The sequence below is a fragment of the Fusarium phalaenopsidis genome (assembly GCF_050370095.1).
Source record: "Fusarium phalaenopsidis strain FUZ10S chromosome Unknown contig_32296, whole genome shotgun sequence".
In the NCBI taxonomy this organism is placed as follows: Eukaryota; Fungi; Ascomycota; class Sordariomycetes; order Hypocreales; family Nectriaceae; genus Fusarium; species Fusarium phalaenopsidis.
In genome coordinates, this window is record NW_028145408.1 from 462,230 (window position 1) to 481,243 (window position 19,014).

A 19,014-nucleotide genomic window follows, 5' to 3' on the forward strand; every position below is an offset into this window, starting at 1 on the left:
CGCTTGCAATTAGGCCCATCATAAAGCCGGTCTCATCAAAGTTCCAGATATCAGCGAGTTAGATACCGTATTTCGCGATTATATTCTCTACGAGCAAGAACCACTTCCAAATAGTATAGGGATCTTCGCATTTGGTTCTCTAATAGTCGTATTTACGATAAAAACGCGTTGTGAGCTCTAGGTGCCGCTTGACGAAGCTTGAAGCCCATCGCTTGCTAATAGGTAGCGCATCGCGATCAGCAAGCAATCGATTAGCCATTTCCTCAACACCGCGAAGCCGGGGAGGAAACCCTCGCGAATCTAGATCGATAAAGAACTGGCTAATAATCTATTCCTCTAGATTAGATAACTTCCATGACTTAGGGATAATATCGCGTCGAGAAAGCATGCCATTTTATCGGCGACGTATCATCCATTCAGGCACCGTATAGATCATTGCGGCGCGTCGGATGCTTAGCTTTGGGTCATTTTAAAGGGCTTAAAGAGCAAGAAGAATCCTTGCCTCATTATTTGACTGAGATATATTTGGTGGTTGAGAAATAATTAATTGAATGAAAGGAGAAGAGATTAAGGGATTTTTGCGGCACTCGCTTGTCTGCGGCACTTGCTTATCATGCACGTTATTAATAACTCAGGTAGCTACGATATTGGAATGCGAAAATAAGTGCCTCTTATAATGCTGGTAGTTTTACATTACTCAGGGTACGCCTTGTGGCTCTGCTTCCTCATTATGAGTGAGAGGTGCGGTATCACTCATTGTTTCCCGAGGGGGTAACTTACCCTATGCTACGATGCTTCGCCAAATTGGGGTTTGATGCCTTCACCTCTTGAAAACGGTGTCTTTTGCTGTTGTGGCTAATGGTCTATTTTGGAGATGACATTGATGACAAGAACAAGAAAAGTCCCTTGCCAGGAAGTAGGCCTGTCTAGTTCCGGTGAGTTTTTCGCGCAACTAGGTCTTTGGCCGTGACAACAAGTGTTGAAGATTTCCAGCGATTACACTGTAAGAACATGTAACATGTAGTCCCTTTGCTTACTACTCTGAGCCGAATACCTAAACTTATTCTATATATAACCCAGAAGACAACTACGCCTCGAGCTGGGCTGCGAGGAAGGCGTTGAAGCTTCCGTTGGCCCTAGGCTGGAACTCGCTCCCCCTATGACCTTCTTGCCCGTTCACAGCGTCCTCTGGTCGACCCCAACCACCGCCACCAGGAGTGTGCACCACGAATCGATCACCATACGCCATGTCCAGTTGACCCCTAGGCCCGTAATTCAGCCATGTGTACGTGCCGTCGGCCTTCTTCTGAGCCCAGTAGTTGGCTCCCAGGGCACCGGGCTCACCACCCTCCATACCGTATGGCCGAGTTACTCTCCTCTCCGAGATCATGCTGAATGTCAGCGGCGCACGACACTCAAAGTCGCGGACCACACCGCATCCGCCGTTGAACTTGCCCTTCCCACCACTCCCCTGGCGGATGGAGAACTCGCGAACCAGAATTGGATAACGCTTCTCCAGAACCTCGATATCCGTCGTCCTGGTGTTGGTCATGTGCGTGTGCAGACCGCTCGCGCCGTGCCAGGTTGGCCCAGCACCGGCTCCTCCAGCGATGGTCTCACCGTAGTTGTACGCGAAACCCGGGAGAGGTTTGCCATCTTCGCCAACACCACCGCGGCCAAAGAATCCCATGCAATTCATGCACCCTTGCGAGGCGGCGGCGGCACGGAACGCCTTGAGCAGCAGATCTGTCACTCGTTGTGAAGTCAAGGTATTTCCACAGCAGACTGCGCGTCCTGATGATGGGTTCAAGAAGGTATTCTCGGGGAGAATAACTCTGGTCGGCTTCAAACATCCTTGGTTGAGGGGAATGTCGCTACCGATAAGCACTCTCATGACGTATATGAGCGCCGAGTAAGTAATGGCTAGTGGTGCATTCATGTTGGATAGCATCTCGCACGTAGTGCCGTTGAAGTCAAAGGTTCCGGTTCCCTCCTCGTCGATGGTGATTGAAACGCGCATTATGGAACCGTTGTCCATGTAGTCCTCTGCGGTTAATGGCTCGTCGCCGTATGTCTTCCGGGTCTCCTTGAGGTAGTTCCGCACAGCGACCTCGGCGTTCTCCTTGATCTTCCTCATGTAGAAGTGGACCTGGTCTTTTCCATTGTCCGCCATCAGCGCCTGGATCAGGGCCGCACCCTTGTTGTTTGCGGCGATCTGCGCTTTCAGATCAGAGATGTTGTCTTCCAGCCGTCTTGAACCCGTGCAACCCTCGTGAGTGCCGGGTTCAAGCAGGAGCTCGCAGATGCCCTTTTCGTCAAACTCTTCATTCCTCACCAAGAAGAATGAACGAATAGAGGCACCCTCGTGATACAAGGTTGTCGAGTCTGGAGGCATAGACGTTCCGTTGAGGCCACCGATGTCCATGTGATGGCCTCTCGAAGCCGTGTAGAAGCAGACGGTCTTCTCATCGGCCTCGAATACCGGAGTGATGACAGTGATGTCGGGCAGATGCGTACCGCCACACTCTGGGTGGTTAGAGACTAAGACATCGCCCGGTCTCAGGTTGCCCTTGTGAAGCATATCCTGATACTTGACGGCGTAGCTCATGCTCCCGAGGTGCACCGGAACGTGAGGAGCGTTGGCGACGAGTTCAGCGTCAGGGCCGAAGATGGCACAAGAAAAGTCCAGCCTCTCCTTAATATTAAGGGAAAGGCTGGTTCTCTGTAATGTGCGGCCCATCTGCTCGGCGATGCTCATGAAGCGATGGCTATATACTGATAGCTGGATCGGATCAGCCACCAGCTCAGTCAGCCCTGTACTGACAACCTTGCTCTCCTCAAGAAGATCGATGACCAGGTGGGAGGTCAAGACAGACGCCTTTGAAGATGGAACAACAATGATGGTCTGCGTTTTGTCGATGATGACGGCTGGGCCTTCAACCACGTCCCCAGTCTTGAGCTGCTCAACCAGAAAGACGGGAGTCATCTGGTAACCCATTGGGGAAAAGTAGACCTTGGACTGTGATGATCGTTAGCAGTCTGTATTGTGAACGCTAAGGACCTGATTTCTCACCTTTTTGACGGCGTCAATCGTACTGACGGCCTTGAACGAAGTGGTTTGCAACTCCGTAGTGAGACGTTCATTGTCCTTGCTAACCTCAGTGCTAGCACCAACTCCCCGAACTCGAATGTCGTCAACAAGAACCTTTCTTGTCGCAGGAAACAGAAATGCCAACTCTCTGAGATGCTCCTTCTCAAAGGCAGCCCTGTAGTCATTACCTGCCGGCTGAAGGATCATCAACTGCGTTTCTGTTCCCTCGTACCTGAGGTGCAGATAGACGTCGTATCGGATGGCCTCGTCTTCAACACCTTGGGCCAGAAGACTCTTCCGAACATCCAACTTTAGATGCTCTACCCTCGTTTGGATCCTAGGCATAGATTCGTCTGACAAATCCTCACTGCTTGGTTCCTGCATCTCTTGCACCACCTCTGCGAGGGCCATGCCATAGGCAGAGAGGATGCTGGAAAACTTGTGGATAATGGCACGCTTGATGTCAAGCTTCTTTGCCAGCTCGCAGGCATGCTGGCCACCTGCTCCACCAAAGACGGCCAAGTTGTGTGCTGCAGTATTGTGGCCACGAGCCTCGGTGATGGCTCGAATAGGCCGGCTCATGGCCTCGTTGGCGACGTCGATGAAACCGTTGGCCACCTCTTCTGGCGTCATGGAGCGTCCAGTTTCGTTGTTGATCTGCTGCGTGAGTTCGGCAAACTTCTCCTGGGCGATGGAGGCGTCGAGTGGCAAGTCCTCCGTGGGACCAAAGATGGAAGGGAAGTACTCTGGTAGCAACCGGCCGAGCACAAGGTTGGCATCCGTGACGGTCAGAGGGCCGCCCTTGCGGTAACATGCAGGACCAGGGTGAGCCCCTGCGCTCTGTAAGAACGAGACTTGTTAGTCTGGCAAGATCATCTCTCAACAGGGGCTGCTTGGCTGTACTTACCTCTGGGCCAACTTTGAAGAGCCCATTTTCCCAGAATAGAATACTACCTCCTCCGGCTGCCACTGTGTTGACATCCAACTGAGGGCTCTGAATCGCAACACCCGCTGTGGTGGTTTCGAAGACATGCTCAAACTAACCTCCATATCGAGATACGTCGGTGGAGGTGCCTCCCATGTCAAAGCCGACAATGGGAGTCTTTCCATCGTAGGAGGTTCGTGCATATCCAACAACACCACCTGCAAGAAACAAGTGACAAGGTTAGCAAATGCAACGAAGGGGTCGAGTTGGATAGACTCACCTGCGGGACCACTTAGGATGGCCTTCAAACCACTAAAGTATCTGTAGTTGACCAAACCGCCATCGCTCTGCATGAACTCGCACCTCACGCCGTCTAGGCTGCCGCCGTCGAAGCCTTTGGCAAAGGTGTCCACATAACGTCGAATCTCTGGGGTAAGATATGCATCCGCTGAAGCTGAGCTGCCTCGAGTGATCATCTTGATCATCCTGGCACCCACGCTGGATGAAGTCGAGACGTGAGTGAAGCCGAGCTCCACCGCAATCTTGGCCACCTCGTCTTCATGGCGAGGGTAGAGATACGAGTGGGCGAAGCAGATTGCCAACGCATTAACGCCACTCTTCTTGATCGCAGCCAGCTTTGACCTGACCTCGTCGTGGTCCAGAGGCTTGATGATGTGGAGGACATCCCCGGTCAAGCCCTCTACCAGAGTTGGAGCGATCTCTTCGTCCGGTATGTCGAGCTTGTCAGGCCCCTCCTCAAACCCCTCGACAGTGATGCGTTCGTTGATCTCTACGACGACGTCGTAAAGTGTCTCTGGCTTCCGATGATCGAGTGCAAATAGCTTGGGGCGGGACTGGTGGCCGATCTCGATCAAATCACGGAAGCCCTTGGTGACGACAAATGCATGCCTGGTACCTTTTCTCTCCAGAAGGGCTAAGGCATTTATGTTAATCATGATACTCTTCGTAGTCAAAGACACTAATACATACCATTTGTACCCACGGTCGTTCCCATGCGGATGGACTCGATGTGCTCCTTTGGGATTGGCTGAGTTCGCGGAATATTGACGTTGGTGACCTGCTCCACGACTCTTCGGATTCCTAACGCAGGGGTCAAAGTTGTCAGTCGTCATTCAGCTGAATCACAAATGAATGCCTCTCCTCTCCCACTTTCCGCAACACGAACCTTCAGAGGGAGCATCGGCATAGTTGTCTGGGTCAACCGAGAGCAGCTTGAGAACAATGTCAGGTTGGCCGTCCACCGCCGCCCACACATCCGTGAATGTGCCGCCACGATCTAGGAAGGGCAGAGTTAGCATCTACAAGATGGATTTGCAATCACAAGAACATACCTATGGCAAATCTGATGCCCTTGGGCGTCGTAGCTGGAATCGAGTTCATTGTGAATTGTTGTCCTGATGAGGAGACGATGGCTTTGAGGGGACTCTATGGCTTTGATCATGAGACCTAATCTACCGGGGGATCTGGACTACCTTTATATAGACCCGACTGCACAATCAACCTTCTCAAACATGCCTCCGATGTTGATTCCGAGATCAACACCCGCATGGCCGGGAGAGTGTGGTGAGCACCAAGGCGAAACCGGTCAGGAAGGTCGATGCGACCAGAGTCGAGATGCTATCATTAGACTGATAAGGTCGAGCGGATAAGAGATTCCGGTCCAGTGCTCATCTCCTCCGACAAGCCTCCTCATCGCCGGAGATAATCCAGGCAACCCTTGACAGGAAGGAGGCCATATCGCTTCCGCAATCTCTCTTCAAAAATACCAACACTTACCCCAGAACCCAAGCGTTTAGTGGGCCTTCTCGTCGCATCAACCTTCCGCAAGCCGCCCACCCTATCATCATCTCTGACTCGCACAACTCCAACCCCTCGGGGCTTGGCATGAATCTGTGAGCTGACGCATGCCAAAGTTAGTGGGCCTCCTGCTCGCATCAACCTTCCTGAAGCCGCCCGCCCTATCATCGGCTCTAGCTAGCGCAGCTCCCAACATCCCCTGGGCTTAGCATGGATCCATCAACTAAACCCTTGCCCTAGTCAGAACGCCGAGGTAGGTGGGCCGCCACTCGTCGCATCAACCTTCCATGGGGCGCCCATCCTATCATGACCTAGTTGCCTTTGGCTACTGTCAATCATGGGTGACCCCAACTTCCCCAGGCTTGGCACACCTCCGCAAGCCCGCAACCCGATTAACATCCCGACGATATGAGATGCTCGCTATCTAGCTGTACTTGTCTACACATCAGGACCAGATAGTCGACATTTCGTGTATATAAGCCTTGGCCAGTCCTCGTTCCAGTTTTCTTCATCAGTATCCCCTCAGTCTCGGTAGCCACCTCTCCCATTACCATTCCCAGCTTTCTTCTGTCACTTCTTCAACAAGACCATCTTCTACTCAAGTCGAGCCAATGACTTCCAAAGAGACCAACACGGGAGGCGACAATGTCATTCAGCCCGTGACGAGCGCGCAGGCCGTTGCCAACGACGATGGCATCGACAAAGCCAAGGCGGATGCCTCTGGTGCCAATGATGCAGCAGCTCAGTTTCTGGCAACCGTTGGTCCGTTTCCTCCAATGACCCCAGAGGAGGAGAAGAAGCTGGTCCGCAAAATTGATCGTTGGATGATTCCCTTGGTATGTTGTCAATACCCTACGATCATCTTATCGGTAACCGCGGTCAGACAAGCTAACTCGAGCTCGTTCGCGTAGCTGCTGTTCATGGGACTCTTTGCTGCTGTTGACAAAGTTCAGTTGGCTACTGGTGAGCTTTACGGCTTCAGCAAGGACACTGGCTTGGTCGGTCAGCAGTACAGCTGGTTAGGCAGTATCCTGTCTCTCGGAGTATGTCTTTTCCCTCCTTCGATCGTCTGCGCCTGGATGAGAAACTAACGGAAAATCTGTTCGCATATCTTTAGATGTTGGTTGGTATTTGGCCATCTACATACCTTATCCATCGTCTTCCGGCCGGGAAATACCTGGGTGGCTGCTCCCTGTGCTGGTCCATCATGACCTTGTGTATTGCAGCTTGCCACAACTGGGCTGGGCTTATGGTTTTACGATTCCTGATGGGATTCTTTGAGGCTATCATCAACCCCGGTGCTACTCTCCTCATATCTGTCTTCTGGAAGAAGTCGGAGCAGCCCATCCGCAACGGCAGTGAGTCTTTCCTTGTCTCCCGACAACCTAGCAAGCCACCTAACGAGTGAACCATCTCGCAGTCATCATGACCGTCTTCTCGTCCGTGGTCAACGGATTCCTCTCCTGGCTCGTCGGCTTGATTCCAGAGGATGCGCCCCTTGCTCGGTGGCAATACCTCTACCTCCTCACGGGCTCGATGAATGTACTCTACTCGATCTTCATGCTCATCTACCTGCCCGACTCCCCCATGAACGCCCGGTTCCTCAGCGTTGAGGAGAGATGGCACGCCGTGCAGCGTCTTTCCGAGAACCGTACCGGCATTGAAGGCAATAAATGGAAGTGGAATCAGGCCTTTGAGGCTGTCCTGGATGTCAAGATCTGGATCATGTTTTTCTTCAACATCTCGGTCAACATCCCCAACGGAGGCCTCATCACCTTTGGAGCTATCATCATCAAAAACCTCGGATTCGATCCTCAGAAATCTGCCTTGCTCTCCATGCCCAATGGTATCATCTCATCGATTTCGGGCTTCATAGCCTCCTACTGCGCTGCAAAATGGGTCGGCCGCCGGACCTTTGTCGTCATGATCGCCATCTCTTTCCCCCTTCTCGGAACAGGGCTCGTCTACGGCCTCCCAAGATCCAACATTGGAGGTCAGCTATTTGGACTGTACATGATGTACTGCTACTGGGGTATGTCTCTTTGGGTGTGATCCTGAGCACAGCTAACAACACCTCTCAACAGCCCCGTACGTTGCTGCCATCTCCCTCCCCCAAGCAAACACGGCTGGTAGCACAAAGAAGGTAGTCACCTACGGTATACTGCTCCTAGGCTACGGTACAGGCAACCTCATCGGGCCCCAGACCTTCCGCGCCAGCCAAGCCCCCGCGTACACAGGTGGCACTATTGCTATGCTGGTCTGCTATTGTACGGCTATGTTGCTCATGCTCGTCTACTTCCTTGTGGCTTCTTTGGAAAACCGCATCAAGGACCGCAAGTACGGCTCTGCGCTCAAGGTCGACGAGGACAATCTCAACGCGCTGTTTGATGTTTACCAGGATCTGACCGATAAGAAGCAGGAGGACTTCAGATATGTACACTAGATGTTGCGGGGCAGTCGTAGAGAACAGCTCATACACCATGGGCGGGTAGTAGGAGTCATTGTGCAGATGTATTCGCAGCTACCAAGGTGCAAAGGGAGTGCAAGTGGTGTGGATGAGAATAACCATGGGTATGGGACTGACCAAGAAGAATGGCAGGCAGAGGCTAGCTCGTGGATACTGTAACCAGTTAGCAGCTTGATAACGAGCCTGTTTATTATTACCTGATCTGAATCTTCTGGAGCTCTTGAAGCTCTTACCCCCTTCCTCTAGCCTCGCTCAGCATAAGCTCAAACCTTCACCTCCAGCATCAACAATGTCTCTCCAGCTGCCGACATATTCCAGCCCTCTCAAGTCCCTCATCTTCCAGACTGCCTCCATAACCTCTCTCGCTATTCTCACATTTTCTAGCTCACGAGTACGTTGTAAGCTGACCAATCTCTCGAGGATGAACTTCTTGGCCGAATCGCCGTCACCTTGACCGATACCCATCGTGCCTACAATGAATAGTGTCCAGAGTAGGGCATGAGATCGAAGAGATATTTTGGGGATGAGGGCAAGGATCTGTTCCGTTATGTGACTGATTGGGGAGTGGCCGGGAGATAACCCATCGACCCTGAAATAGAGATAGATCAGAGCAGATAGACGGCGAGTCTCGGCAATGTAGGCAAGCTCCTCCATGGCGCTCGAGCCGTGAGTAGCATAGCCTGGTAGATCCGTATTATCAGGCGGAAGATGTTGTATCAGAGCGTGGAGCTGCCTTTCGATGCTGTCGCGGTGTTCCTTGAGGGTTGCCGGGTGTTCCTGTTCAACTCCATCTACAGCCTCAGAAACTTGGTCGCGAGAACCATGCCTTTGAGATTGCTTTCTCGTGGCAAGATCCAAAATACTCGAGATCAAGTATATCAGCTCGTGCGAGCACCCCAGCAGCGAATCGATGATGGTCATATCAATGTCAAGCTCAGGTGGGAACCATTGCATTGGCTGGCCATCATGGGGGTCAGATAGGGCCGAGGTCGTGCGCGACAAAGCCTCGTGCTGAGAAAAGTAGGCAAAGAAGAACCTGTACAGTTCCTTCTGACCGGTTGACAAGCGTGTTTGGATGGGTAACAGACTCGAAAGGTTGCGGGCGCAGCGAAGGTGTACACACCATGCGGAGGCACTATCATGGGAGATCTTGAAGAACGGAATGGCGTCAGAAGATGATGCTTATGACAAGCCATGCAAGGGGTTCGAAGCTGGACTTACATCAAAAAAGGTAAGCATCACGAGCGTGGAGATGACTTGCTCCCAGTCCACTGAGGACTCTTGTCTGCTCTGAAGCCGACTCATCTCGGCCTGAAATGCGCGAAGTGCCTTTCCCCTATAAATCCAGATATCTTTCTTGAAGCGAGTGTCATTGAGTAGTGAGAGCTGATGCGACGCGACCGCCATGACCATGTTGAAGAGCGGCTTGTCTAGACCGGACATGCAAATAGGTAACATGGTTCTTGCAAAGGGATTGTCTGCGGGCCAGGTTGTGCATCGGGGGCTGACTCCGTGGGTAAAGTAGTCGAGCAAGTAGATCTCGTTGTCTCCTAAAGAGAGAGGAGACGGGTTTCGGGCGATGGGCCAGCTGGATGTCGGACAACACCAACGACTCCATGATGATATCTGGGCCTGGTTCGTCGGCATTAGCAACGACGGGTCGGAATCCTTCTTTTTGAACATGCTGACATCTCGGATATCATCTAAATCCCGATTATTTTTAGACAGTATTTGAGGGGTTGCGGCCAGGGGATCTTCAGGTTCTGAGCAATGTCCTTCCTGGATACAGGGAGTCTCGAGTACCGTAAAGGCCAGCGGCGGGCAGGATGGTGCGTAATACGAAGCCTCGTCCAACGTCGAATCATCCCGAACGCCACCTGCATCTAGCTTGTGTTTGAAGTCCTGGCAGGTGGTGTTCAAGAACATCCATTCGTGGGTCGGGAGAGCCAGACCATCAACTGGCTCATACTGCGGTCTCAAAGGCCAGTCATGCTTGAAGTTGCCTTCGTGGTGGTTCTGATTCAATATACCCCCCTCCTTGGACCACAAGCCTAAGCAAAGATGTGCATGAGCTTCCCGTATGTGCAGATCAATCGTGTCCAGCTTACCTGATCGGCCGAAAGCTATACCTCTCGAGGGGGCTTCTTCGCGCCAGAGCAACCTGATGCCATACTGACAGGACAGATTCAGACGCTTGCAAGCGTTGCATATTGGTCGAGCCTCTGTTTGTGGCGATCAGTCTGAGTACATACATGGTGGGAGTAGAGACCATATTACCGTTGCATCTCACTTTGCGTTCTACGACTCCAATCAGTCTCCGGGAATGCTGACGAGTCAACGCCGCAACTCACCTTTGCAGGGCCAGCAACCAGTTCGCCGTCGCTTGGCATTGCGTTGTCTGTCTGTCTTGGCTTCCATTCTAAGATGTGAGGGTGTAAAGCCTGGGCTGTGATGGGTGACGTAACTACAGATTCGTGGAGCTGGGTGGTTTCTAACGAGTGAAGGTTCTTGTCCTCCTCTTTATACCGCGATAGCAGCAGCTCACTAACGTTAGTGACAAGGGTTCCCCGCATTCTGCGATAACACCGCTCCAAGATAACCCCAGCCAGCCACAGATAAGGTTCTCAATCGAGTCTGTCCCGTAGCTGACTCGCCTAGTGAAGCCAGGCATGACAGAATCAAATATCACCCCCGTGAACTTGGTGACGCTTCCAAAAGAAGTCATCAGCCACCGTAATAAACAACCACAGTCTTAACGTATACCGGCATTGAATAGCATCATCATGACGATGACCAGACCACTTAATTTTCAGTCCTCGATTCATGACTCGGGACTGTGCGGCGACGACGGCCAAGAGCGTCCTCGACGACCTGAACACAACTCTACCTGTCGATGCCGAACGAGAAGTTCATTCACTGCTTGTGCTACAGCATTGTTTGGGGTCTGTCATTTCATCTTCGTGTAAAGACTAACGACTATCTGCTACGACCACTCTAAACCCCGCTTACACGTTGAAGCATTCTCAGCTTCCGTCATGCGCTGGCCAAATACCCAAGCTATCACCACCTCTGTCACCACCCCCTCTGCATTGTCCGATGAACCATCTATTCTAGAAAAGAAGTGGGAAAAGAACACTTGATCACTGTACTGCGTGTACTCACGCCCTAGATCTTCGAGGTCAGCTTGATCAAGGTTGACAGCTTGTCGATTCTCTCCTGGTCAAAAGCAAAGCATTCAGGCAGACCAGTGTCGGCCCAAGGTTTGCCCAACATCATCTGGGCTACACCGGGTGCACAAGTAAAGATTCGTGCCATGCCTTCAAATAATGTTATTATTGCTCACTCGTGTCATTGGGAAGAGAAACTGACCATGGCCGTTGAATCCAGCGCAGACAAACTGACCCGACTTGCCTGGGACGGGCCCCAAAAAAGGGACTTCGTCACTGGTAAGACCTACAATGCCATTCCAAGCATGAACAAGTCCCTCGCCGTACTTGGCCTTCTCGAGACCCGCATCCGGCAAGAGAGCCTTCAAGTGCGTAAAGGCGTCTTGCTTGATGGCGTCGTTGAAGTATGTGTCGTCAATCGTTCGGATGCCCTCTATGACGCTCTTGGGGAGCGCGGGATTAGGAAGCGAACATCCCAGGATAACGGTGCCGTCGCTTTGGCGTTGGATAATCGAGTAGTAATGGTTCAGGGAGTATCGGAGAGAGTAAGTGCTAGTTAGCACCTTGTTGCCGGTGAGAGATAGGACTGGGATGATGGCGTGGGCCTGCCCGCGATACGGGACGATATAGGAGGCAAGCTGTGGCAGAAGATGGCCCGTAAAAGCATTGGTGCAGTAGACGACTTTGGGGGTCGTGATGACTCCTCGAGGAGTTTGGATATCCCACAGCTGAGGCTGCCCATCTCTTTGGCTTCCTGAGGACTTGGTGACGGCGGCGGCTGGACAAAAGGTGTAAAGTTGTGCGCCCTTGTCAATGACAGCCTCCAGCAGCCATTGAGCCAGCTTCGCCGGGTGACTTGAGCCCGCTGGCCACTCATACGCTGCCAGAACGCCGGCGATGCGAGTCTTGTTTGTCGCCTCTTCGCCGGTGTAGCGTCGAACGTGCGAAACATCACCACCGGCAGCCCTGAACGCCTCGTAGTTCCTCCTGTCGTGTTCGGCAAACTCGGGTGACATGCAACACTCAAAGGTCGTGGTGTAGTTAAAGTCGCAGGGGACGTTGTGCTCGCGAACAAACTGATTCACTTTTTCAAGGACGGTTCGCTCGTTGGCAAGAATCTTGACGGCCTGCTCCTTGCCATGGTGTCGTGCATACGTTTCGAAGCCCCGGAATGCGTCTAATAGATACGTCAAGCGTCAGCGAATCCATGCTGCCAGGCCTTGAAAAGGCCAGAACGAGATGCCATGTACTTACCAGGCCTGACGTGACCAGCATTGCGAGAACTGGCACCGCTGGCAGCCTCACGAGCCTCGAGAAGGACAATGTCCTTCCCGGGGACGCCGGCCTGTATCAGCTCATAGGCGAGCAATCCCCCAGCAATGCCAGTGCCAATGACGACGTAGGGCGAGGCCGAGGGGACGGGCTGGTATCGATTCGACTCGAGGTGGCGGTAGGCTCGAGTAGTCTGCTGCCAGAAACTCAGACCAGGGTCCCTGATGGGTGGCCCACGCTTGCGAGATTCAGGGGTATTGACACGAGCGGCGAGAACGCCCACATCGGATTCGGAGGCCATGTTTACTAAAGGTAAAGAGTAAAGGGCGGGGAAATCAGATAAGCTAGCAGAGATATGCATTTGAGTGGTATGAGCAGAATGTCCAAGCTCATCTTTTATAAGCATTTAGAACGAGTGTCTGTATCTGAAGGCAATGTGCCTCGGGAGACGAGGAGAGCTTGGTCGTTTGTCCACATCGGCCACTACGGCGTGACGCCGACTGGTCCCTTGCAACAAAATGGGACAGTAGAGGGCATGTAAAGGTTAAAGAGCATGCATGAGTAATGGGCGCCGCCACATCGGCGGACGCTACGGCGATGCCACCGACGTCTAGTCCCCTGCAACAAAGCGGGACTGCAGAGAGCACGAGCGAATGGCAAGGAAGGGCAAGGATAAAGAGGAGCCACATCGGCCGCTACGGCCTGAAGGCCGGCGCTAACACAGGTTGTTCACTGCACAATTTTGAGGGGCTGATAATACATAACAAGGATTCAATACTGCATGATAGGTAATTGGGATTGCTGAACCGCAGTACAGTGACCGATTAGCTTGGTTGGGTCTGGATAACCGAGCATGATATCTGAACAAGCTTGACTCGTGCGCTCGGTCGATACCAACCCTAGTCTACACCCACAGGTCGGCCTTGGCCCCCAATCCCGAGGTATCTGGATTGACAGGCATCTTACCCCGGATTCCCCAGATAACACCTCATATCTCATCTTCCCAATCCAGATCTATGATAAAAGGGACGTCTCGACTCGACTTCCCTCCAACAATCACCTTGACAGTACGCCCTCAACCCCTTCCGCCAGATCGAGTCATTGAAATCACCTCTCGAGTCGTACACCATCTGATACAGAGCCTAAGATTTGCTTGGTCCCATGGTAAATCCAAAAACATGCTCTGCTTTAGTCGTTTCAAAGTCCTGTCGGCATTGGCACCGGCCGGGTCGAAGCAGGAGAGGAGCCTTGTGAGGAGGCTCGATATGTTCCTCTTGACTTTTGGATGCTTTGCCCAGAGTGAGTGGAATTCGATGTACTCTGTTAATTTGGTTCACATCACTGACGTTTGTAGTCATCAAGTATGCATACCCTGTGGATTCTGATGGAGACTGGCTAATGAGTTCAGGTCCTTGGATCAGGCGAATATCCAGAACGCCTACGTCTCAGGCATGAAAGAAGACTTGCATCTCTGGGGCAATGAGCTGAACTAGTATGCGCGACACAGCTCTCTCACAGCTTATATGTCGCTAACATATTCTTCCCAGCTTCACAACCTACTTCAACATCGCTTACTGCCTCATGCTCATCCCCTCTCAAATCATCATCACCTACGTCCGACCCAGCCTTTGGCTGCCCTCCCTCGAAGTTTTCTGGGGTGTCATTACCGGATTGTTCGCCATTACCAAGAATGCGAAGCAGGTCTACATTCTCCGTGTCTTCTTGGGACTCTGTGAGAGCTCGGCGTATCCCGGAATGATCACGCTATTCAGTACGTGTGCTCTCATCGAGTATGGCATCCCTCGGCTAACAAATGCAGTGTCGTGGTATACCCCTCTTGAAATGGCAAAGAGAATTGGCTTCTATCATTCTTGTCAAGCGATTGGACAAATCATCTCTGGCGCGATGCAGGCAGCTATCGTCAAGTCGTTGGAAGGACGGCACGGCCTGTCTGGTTGGCGGTATGCTACCACACTCGATTTGAGAGGACGAAACTCACTAAAGACATAGGTGGTTGTTTGTTGTCAACGCAATCATCACAGTGCTTCAAGGCGCTGCGGGCTACTTCATGATCCCCGACTACCCCAACAACCTGAACCCCCGCGAAATCTGGTTCAAGCGAACTCATGCAGAGCTTGCTATGCATAGACTTGATAGGGAGGGCCGCATCGACATAAAGCCAATCACTTGGGCTGCTGCCAAGTACCTATATTCCCCGCCTGGGTTTTATGGATCAGGTCGCTGACTTTTGATAGACGCACGTTTACCAACTGGCTGGTCTATGTCATCACCGTCATGTACATTGCCATGGTTGTTGGAACATTGGGATACAACTACTTCAACTTGTTCTTGAAGGCTCTGACGAACAGTGACGGAACGCGCAGATGGTCCACTGAGGAGGTCAACCTCATCCCGATCGGTGGTAGTGTCATCACGGTTGTATTCGGTCAGTCTTGCCGTAAATCTATCGTTGCGTTTAGCTAACCAGCTTGCAGTATGGGTCTGGGCCTTCTTGTCTGATATCCTGAAAACGAGATGGGCTCTGATCGTCACTCAAGGTACCTAGCTGAAAAGTTTCTGCTATCATTAGCTATGCTAATAAAACCGTCTTAGCCGGTATTGCCGTCATTGTGGGAATTATCATGACCATTTGGACAACAAACCCCACCGGAACACCGGTTTCGTCCGCATACGCCGGCTACTTTCTGTCCACCCTCTCTCTTGGTACCGCGCCGCTCATATGGACGTGGCTTTCTGACCTGTAATTATCCTTGACCTGTCGCGGAAGTGTAGAAACTCTAACCAGACTGTGTCACAGCGCCCCTCAAGAACCCGAAGAGCGATCTCTTACCGTTGGTGTTGCCATCGCAGGCTACTACGCAGTTTCAGCATGGAGTCAAGTTCTCGTCTGGCCTGCTAAGCAAGCCCCTTACTGTAAGCAACTTTGCCTGGTGGTCAGCGAATCTTTCGAATCCTTGCTCACATCAATACTTTTTAGACAAGCATGGCTGGCAGTCGTCTATTGGCCTTTGCAGCTTTGTTATCATGGTGGCCGTCACCTTGCGCGTCATTGAGCTGAAAGTCATCCGAGTAAGTCTGGTACCCCAGAAGCGTTGTTTGGAGCACCTGACTAATGTTTCCTCCCAGCCCAAGAGAAACAACGCCATTGAAGGCACCGAGGAAGGAGGAAGTCGTGCCATTAAGGACGAGGAAGAACTAAAGGAGCCATCCAAGGCGGATGTCGAGTGTGTCTGAATGGTTTGATGTGCCACTAGACCAGCGTGAGGCTAGAACGAAACGGGGTTCACAGGTTCCAATACGTCCATCCCAACGATCTATGCGACTCCCTCCGGGCAGGATCCTTGCCCAAAGGATAACACTGAGTAGCTAGATAGATGTACTTTAGGTGATTAGTTCACACCGTAGCTAGCGAGCCAAAATTTGGTCTAGGTCTCTACATTCACCTACGTATGCCCTTTCTCAATAGTGCTATCTGCCTTGAACGCCCCTATAATGTCTTTCATTTTTCTCTGAGCCAACTTGGGGATGGCACATGACATCCAAAGCTCCATTGGAATGCTAATTCGTGGTGTTTGGGAGGGATATCGAGCAGCTCCTTGCCAACCTTCACAGGACACTACAACGCCCAAAACTCGCACCTAATATCGCAACCGCCCTTTCAGTGACTCTTTGCTGTATAACCTGGATGGTGTCTCATGCCCTTAGCTAGCTTGTACACTCAGTAGCAGCGAGAAGTTCGAATAGCTCAACTTGTGGAAATCTACAGTGTTCTAGAGAGGCACAATGGTGGAAGTGTAACTCGTGATGGCCAGATAAATGAGGTGTAAGCTTAAGGGAACTCTCTGCACAGTGCTCATCCTCCTCTATTGTTCTCAGTACCAAAGCTACCTTGGTACGTTCTTAGGCAGTTGCAAAGAGTCGCCGAGTAATAATCTAGCGAGAGCCACAACACGACCAATATCAGTACCGATAGTCTCTCTTCAGCAGGATGGTTCCGCCGTCAAGTCCCGAACCAGTGCTGGGGGCATTGAGAACTCCCGCGGCAACAAGGTCCTTTGCCAGCCTTGCAATCAACCCGTCACACCCTCGCGCGGCAATCACGTCAATCGTCACCGGAAGAAACTCGGTATGGTTTGTAATGGAGCTAAAAACTGGAATCTGACCGAGGGGAAAGACGCTGTCGGGGGCCTCGGAAAAGATGGAGATGCCCGCATTCGAGAATCCGAATGGTAATCCAGGCGGGCTGAGGTATTGATTGCGGCTGCTGAAGCCCCCACTGTTGTCTATGTGAAGGAGGAATCCAGAGGAGCAGGTCAGAGAATCATGATCCGCGGGGAGAATTCTTTTGTCGAACCAGTCCATAAAGACCGTCTTGTTGTGTACCGCCTCATTGTAAATAGAGTCTGGCTGCGAGTCTGCCCAGGTCCACCGGGCGAGAGGGACAGGGTTAATAAACGGACGACGCCCGTCATGAGCAGCTGATTTAAGGCGTTAGCAAAGGGCAAGCATGCGGCCTGGTGAGTACCTACCAGCGTAGTCCTTATAGAACGGATCACGAACGAGCTTGGCCTGATCCTTGGCGATGAGAGCGGCGTATGTGTGGTTGAAGAACTCGGTCAGTTTCTGAGCCTTCATCGGCAGGGGACCGGATATGGCCCATTCCTTTTCCAAGTCCAAGGTCGTGATCGAGGTATTCAAGAATTGTGCCAAATAGGAAAGGAATTTCCGCTGTATCAGTGCTGCAGGATCGTTCTTGGTAGAAAGGTCCAACGCATACAAGGTCCTGGGATACCTGAACGTCCTGTCCGCATAGGAGGTGTAGTTGTCTCCGTACAGTGCCGCATTAGCAGCATCCCAAATCTCCGGGTCGCGCGCCAGGAATCCAGCAGTATCCAACACCGGGCTCAGCGGCATGACATTGTCGAGGCTCACGAGTCCACGTGTTGGACGGTTACCAAAAAGGCCCTGGACCCCAGCAGGGCCACGAATAGAGCCACCAGTATCACTCCCGATAGCAAGATCAAGCCACTCATAAGAAGCAACTGACGCACCTGCGCCGGCAGATGACGAGGACGTGTCCTGGTAACCATCACCTCGGGGGTTGAATGGTGCATGATAGTCGACCCAATCTGCTGTTGCTGCCTCGCCATTCGCAAACTGCGACAACTTTTGCAAGCCCACGATGATGGCGCCAGCATCGATCAGGTTCTGGATTGCTGTAGCTGTCCGGTTGGCTGGTGGATACAGGCCGTACCATGCTCGGTTGCCATTGGACCTTTTGACGCCGGCGAGAGCATAGATGTCCTTGACTCCGACTCGGACACCTGCTAAAGGCTTCTCTTTGTTGGGAGTGAAGTATAGCCGAGAAGGGACGCCAATAGTAATTGAAGCTGAAGCTGGTATCTGGGCTGAAAGTGTCTGGAATCGCCCGTCTGGGCGCTGAAGGAGGGACTGCGTGAAGGCACCGGCAAAGTCTTCATATAGGCGAAATGCCTGATGCAAAGTTCCCGTTACCGTTTGGAGGAAGTATGGCCCTGATGGAATGTCGGTGTTCTGCAGAGGCAAGACGGTAGATGAGATGTTGACATAAGTCTCTTGCGAGCTGCCTGACGTATTAAAGTCTTCGAGAAGAATAGTTTCGAGAAACCCAGGTTGCCACACATCATCTCGGGAGCTCCAGGTTGCAAACAGGTCGTGCAAACTACTCTCCGAGAATCCCTGGGCAACAACCGTCACAGGGATAAAGTCGCCAAGTTTCAGGTGCTGCTTCAGATTAACGGGATCGCAGACTTGGTCTTGCGAGAACGGAGAGATGAAGTAAGGCACACTGTCGACTTGGACTGAAGTTCCAGTTGATACAAGAGTGCCGCAAACACTAGCGGCCAAAGCTACCAACAGTGCTGAAAGTCGAGCTGCCATTGTGACAAAGGATTTTTGCAAACTTCTGATCCGTCCATTGTGCGGAAGTGGGAATCTGAGCGCCTTTATGGTAGTCTCTGGCGTTCCTCCTCGCTTGTTATGATGTGGCCATCACTAGAGTCGTAACCTGTGCTGAGTTAGCCCAGCCGTCAAAGAGCTTACCGATCTCGAGTCTAAAGATATTTAGGCCTAACCCCGGAGACTCTGACCTGCTTCGGTAAGTCGGCCTCTACTGAGCCCATAGCTTAGACCACACAATGTAGGTATGCGCCTTTGGGCTGGCGGGGAACCCTGGCCGTGCATTCTCTCATCCAGAGTGTGGGCGAAACCGAGA

General features: G+C 52.1%; 5 protein-coding genes across 5 annotated transcripts; 2 read left to right on the forward strand and 3 right to left on the reverse strand.

Moving 5' to 3' along the window:
• Positions 1-1,087: 1,087 nt before the first annotated feature.
• Positions 1,088-5,417, reverse strand: LRP88_05730 (uncharacterized protein; the record flags this gene model as incomplete). The annotated part of the gene is made up of 9 exons (XM_083242278.1): positions 1,088-3,019; positions 3,074-3,931; positions 3,999-4,130; positions 4,185-4,234; positions 4,297-4,714; positions 4,814-4,950; positions 5,007-5,117; positions 5,203-5,313; positions 5,369-5,417. 9 exons carry the CDS (start codon positions 5,415-5,417, stop codon positions 1,088-1,090), a joined length of 3,798 nt encoding a protein of 1,265 aa, XP_083101214.1.
• Positions 5,418-6,445: 1,028 nt separating this feature from the next.
• LRP88_05731 (uncharacterized protein) lies at positions 6,446-8,277 on the forward strand (the record flags this gene model as incomplete). The annotated part of the gene is made up of 5 exons (XM_083242279.1): positions 6,446-6,670; positions 6,746-6,877; positions 6,952-7,192; positions 7,255-7,866; positions 7,919-8,277. The coding sequence occupies 5 exons, from the start codon at positions 6,446-6,448 to the stop codon at positions 8,275-8,277; spliced, it is 1,569 nt and encodes a 522-aa protein (XP_083101215.1).
• Positions 8,278-11,324: 3,047 nt separating this feature from the next.
• On the reverse strand, positions 11,325-13,041 carry LRP88_05732 (NAD(P)/FAD-dependent oxidoreductase; the record flags this gene model as incomplete). Its single annotated transcript, XM_083242280.1, has 4 exons — positions 11,325-11,328; positions 11,501-11,618; positions 11,671-12,645; positions 12,723-13,041. 4 exons carry the CDS (start codon positions 13,039-13,041, stop codon positions 11,325-11,327), a joined length of 1,416 nt encoding a protein of 471 aa, XP_083101216.1.
• An 877-nt stretch (positions 13,042-13,918) lies between these two features.
• On the forward strand, positions 13,919-15,995 carry LRP88_05733 (uncharacterized protein; the record flags this gene model as incomplete). The annotated part of the gene is made up of 12 exons (XM_083242281.1): positions 13,919-14,039; positions 14,095-14,101; positions 14,149-14,232; positions 14,288-14,511; positions 14,560-14,701; positions 14,751-14,942; positions 14,996-15,186; positions 15,236-15,298; positions 15,354-15,501; positions 15,559-15,674; positions 15,739-15,830; positions 15,888-15,995. The coding sequence occupies 12 exons, from the start codon at positions 13,919-13,921 to the stop codon at positions 15,993-15,995; spliced, it is 1,488 nt and encodes a 495-aa protein (XP_083101217.1).
• Positions 15,996-16,721: 726 nt separating this feature from the next.
• LRP88_05734 (amidase signature domain-containing protein) lies at positions 16,722-18,680 on the reverse strand (the record flags this gene model as incomplete). Its single annotated transcript, XM_083242282.1, has 2 exons — positions 16,722-17,239; positions 17,291-18,680. 2 exons carry the CDS (start codon positions 18,678-18,680, stop codon positions 16,722-16,724), a joined length of 1,908 nt encoding a protein of 635 aa, XP_083101218.1.
• Positions 18,681-19,014: the final 334 nt, after the last annotated feature.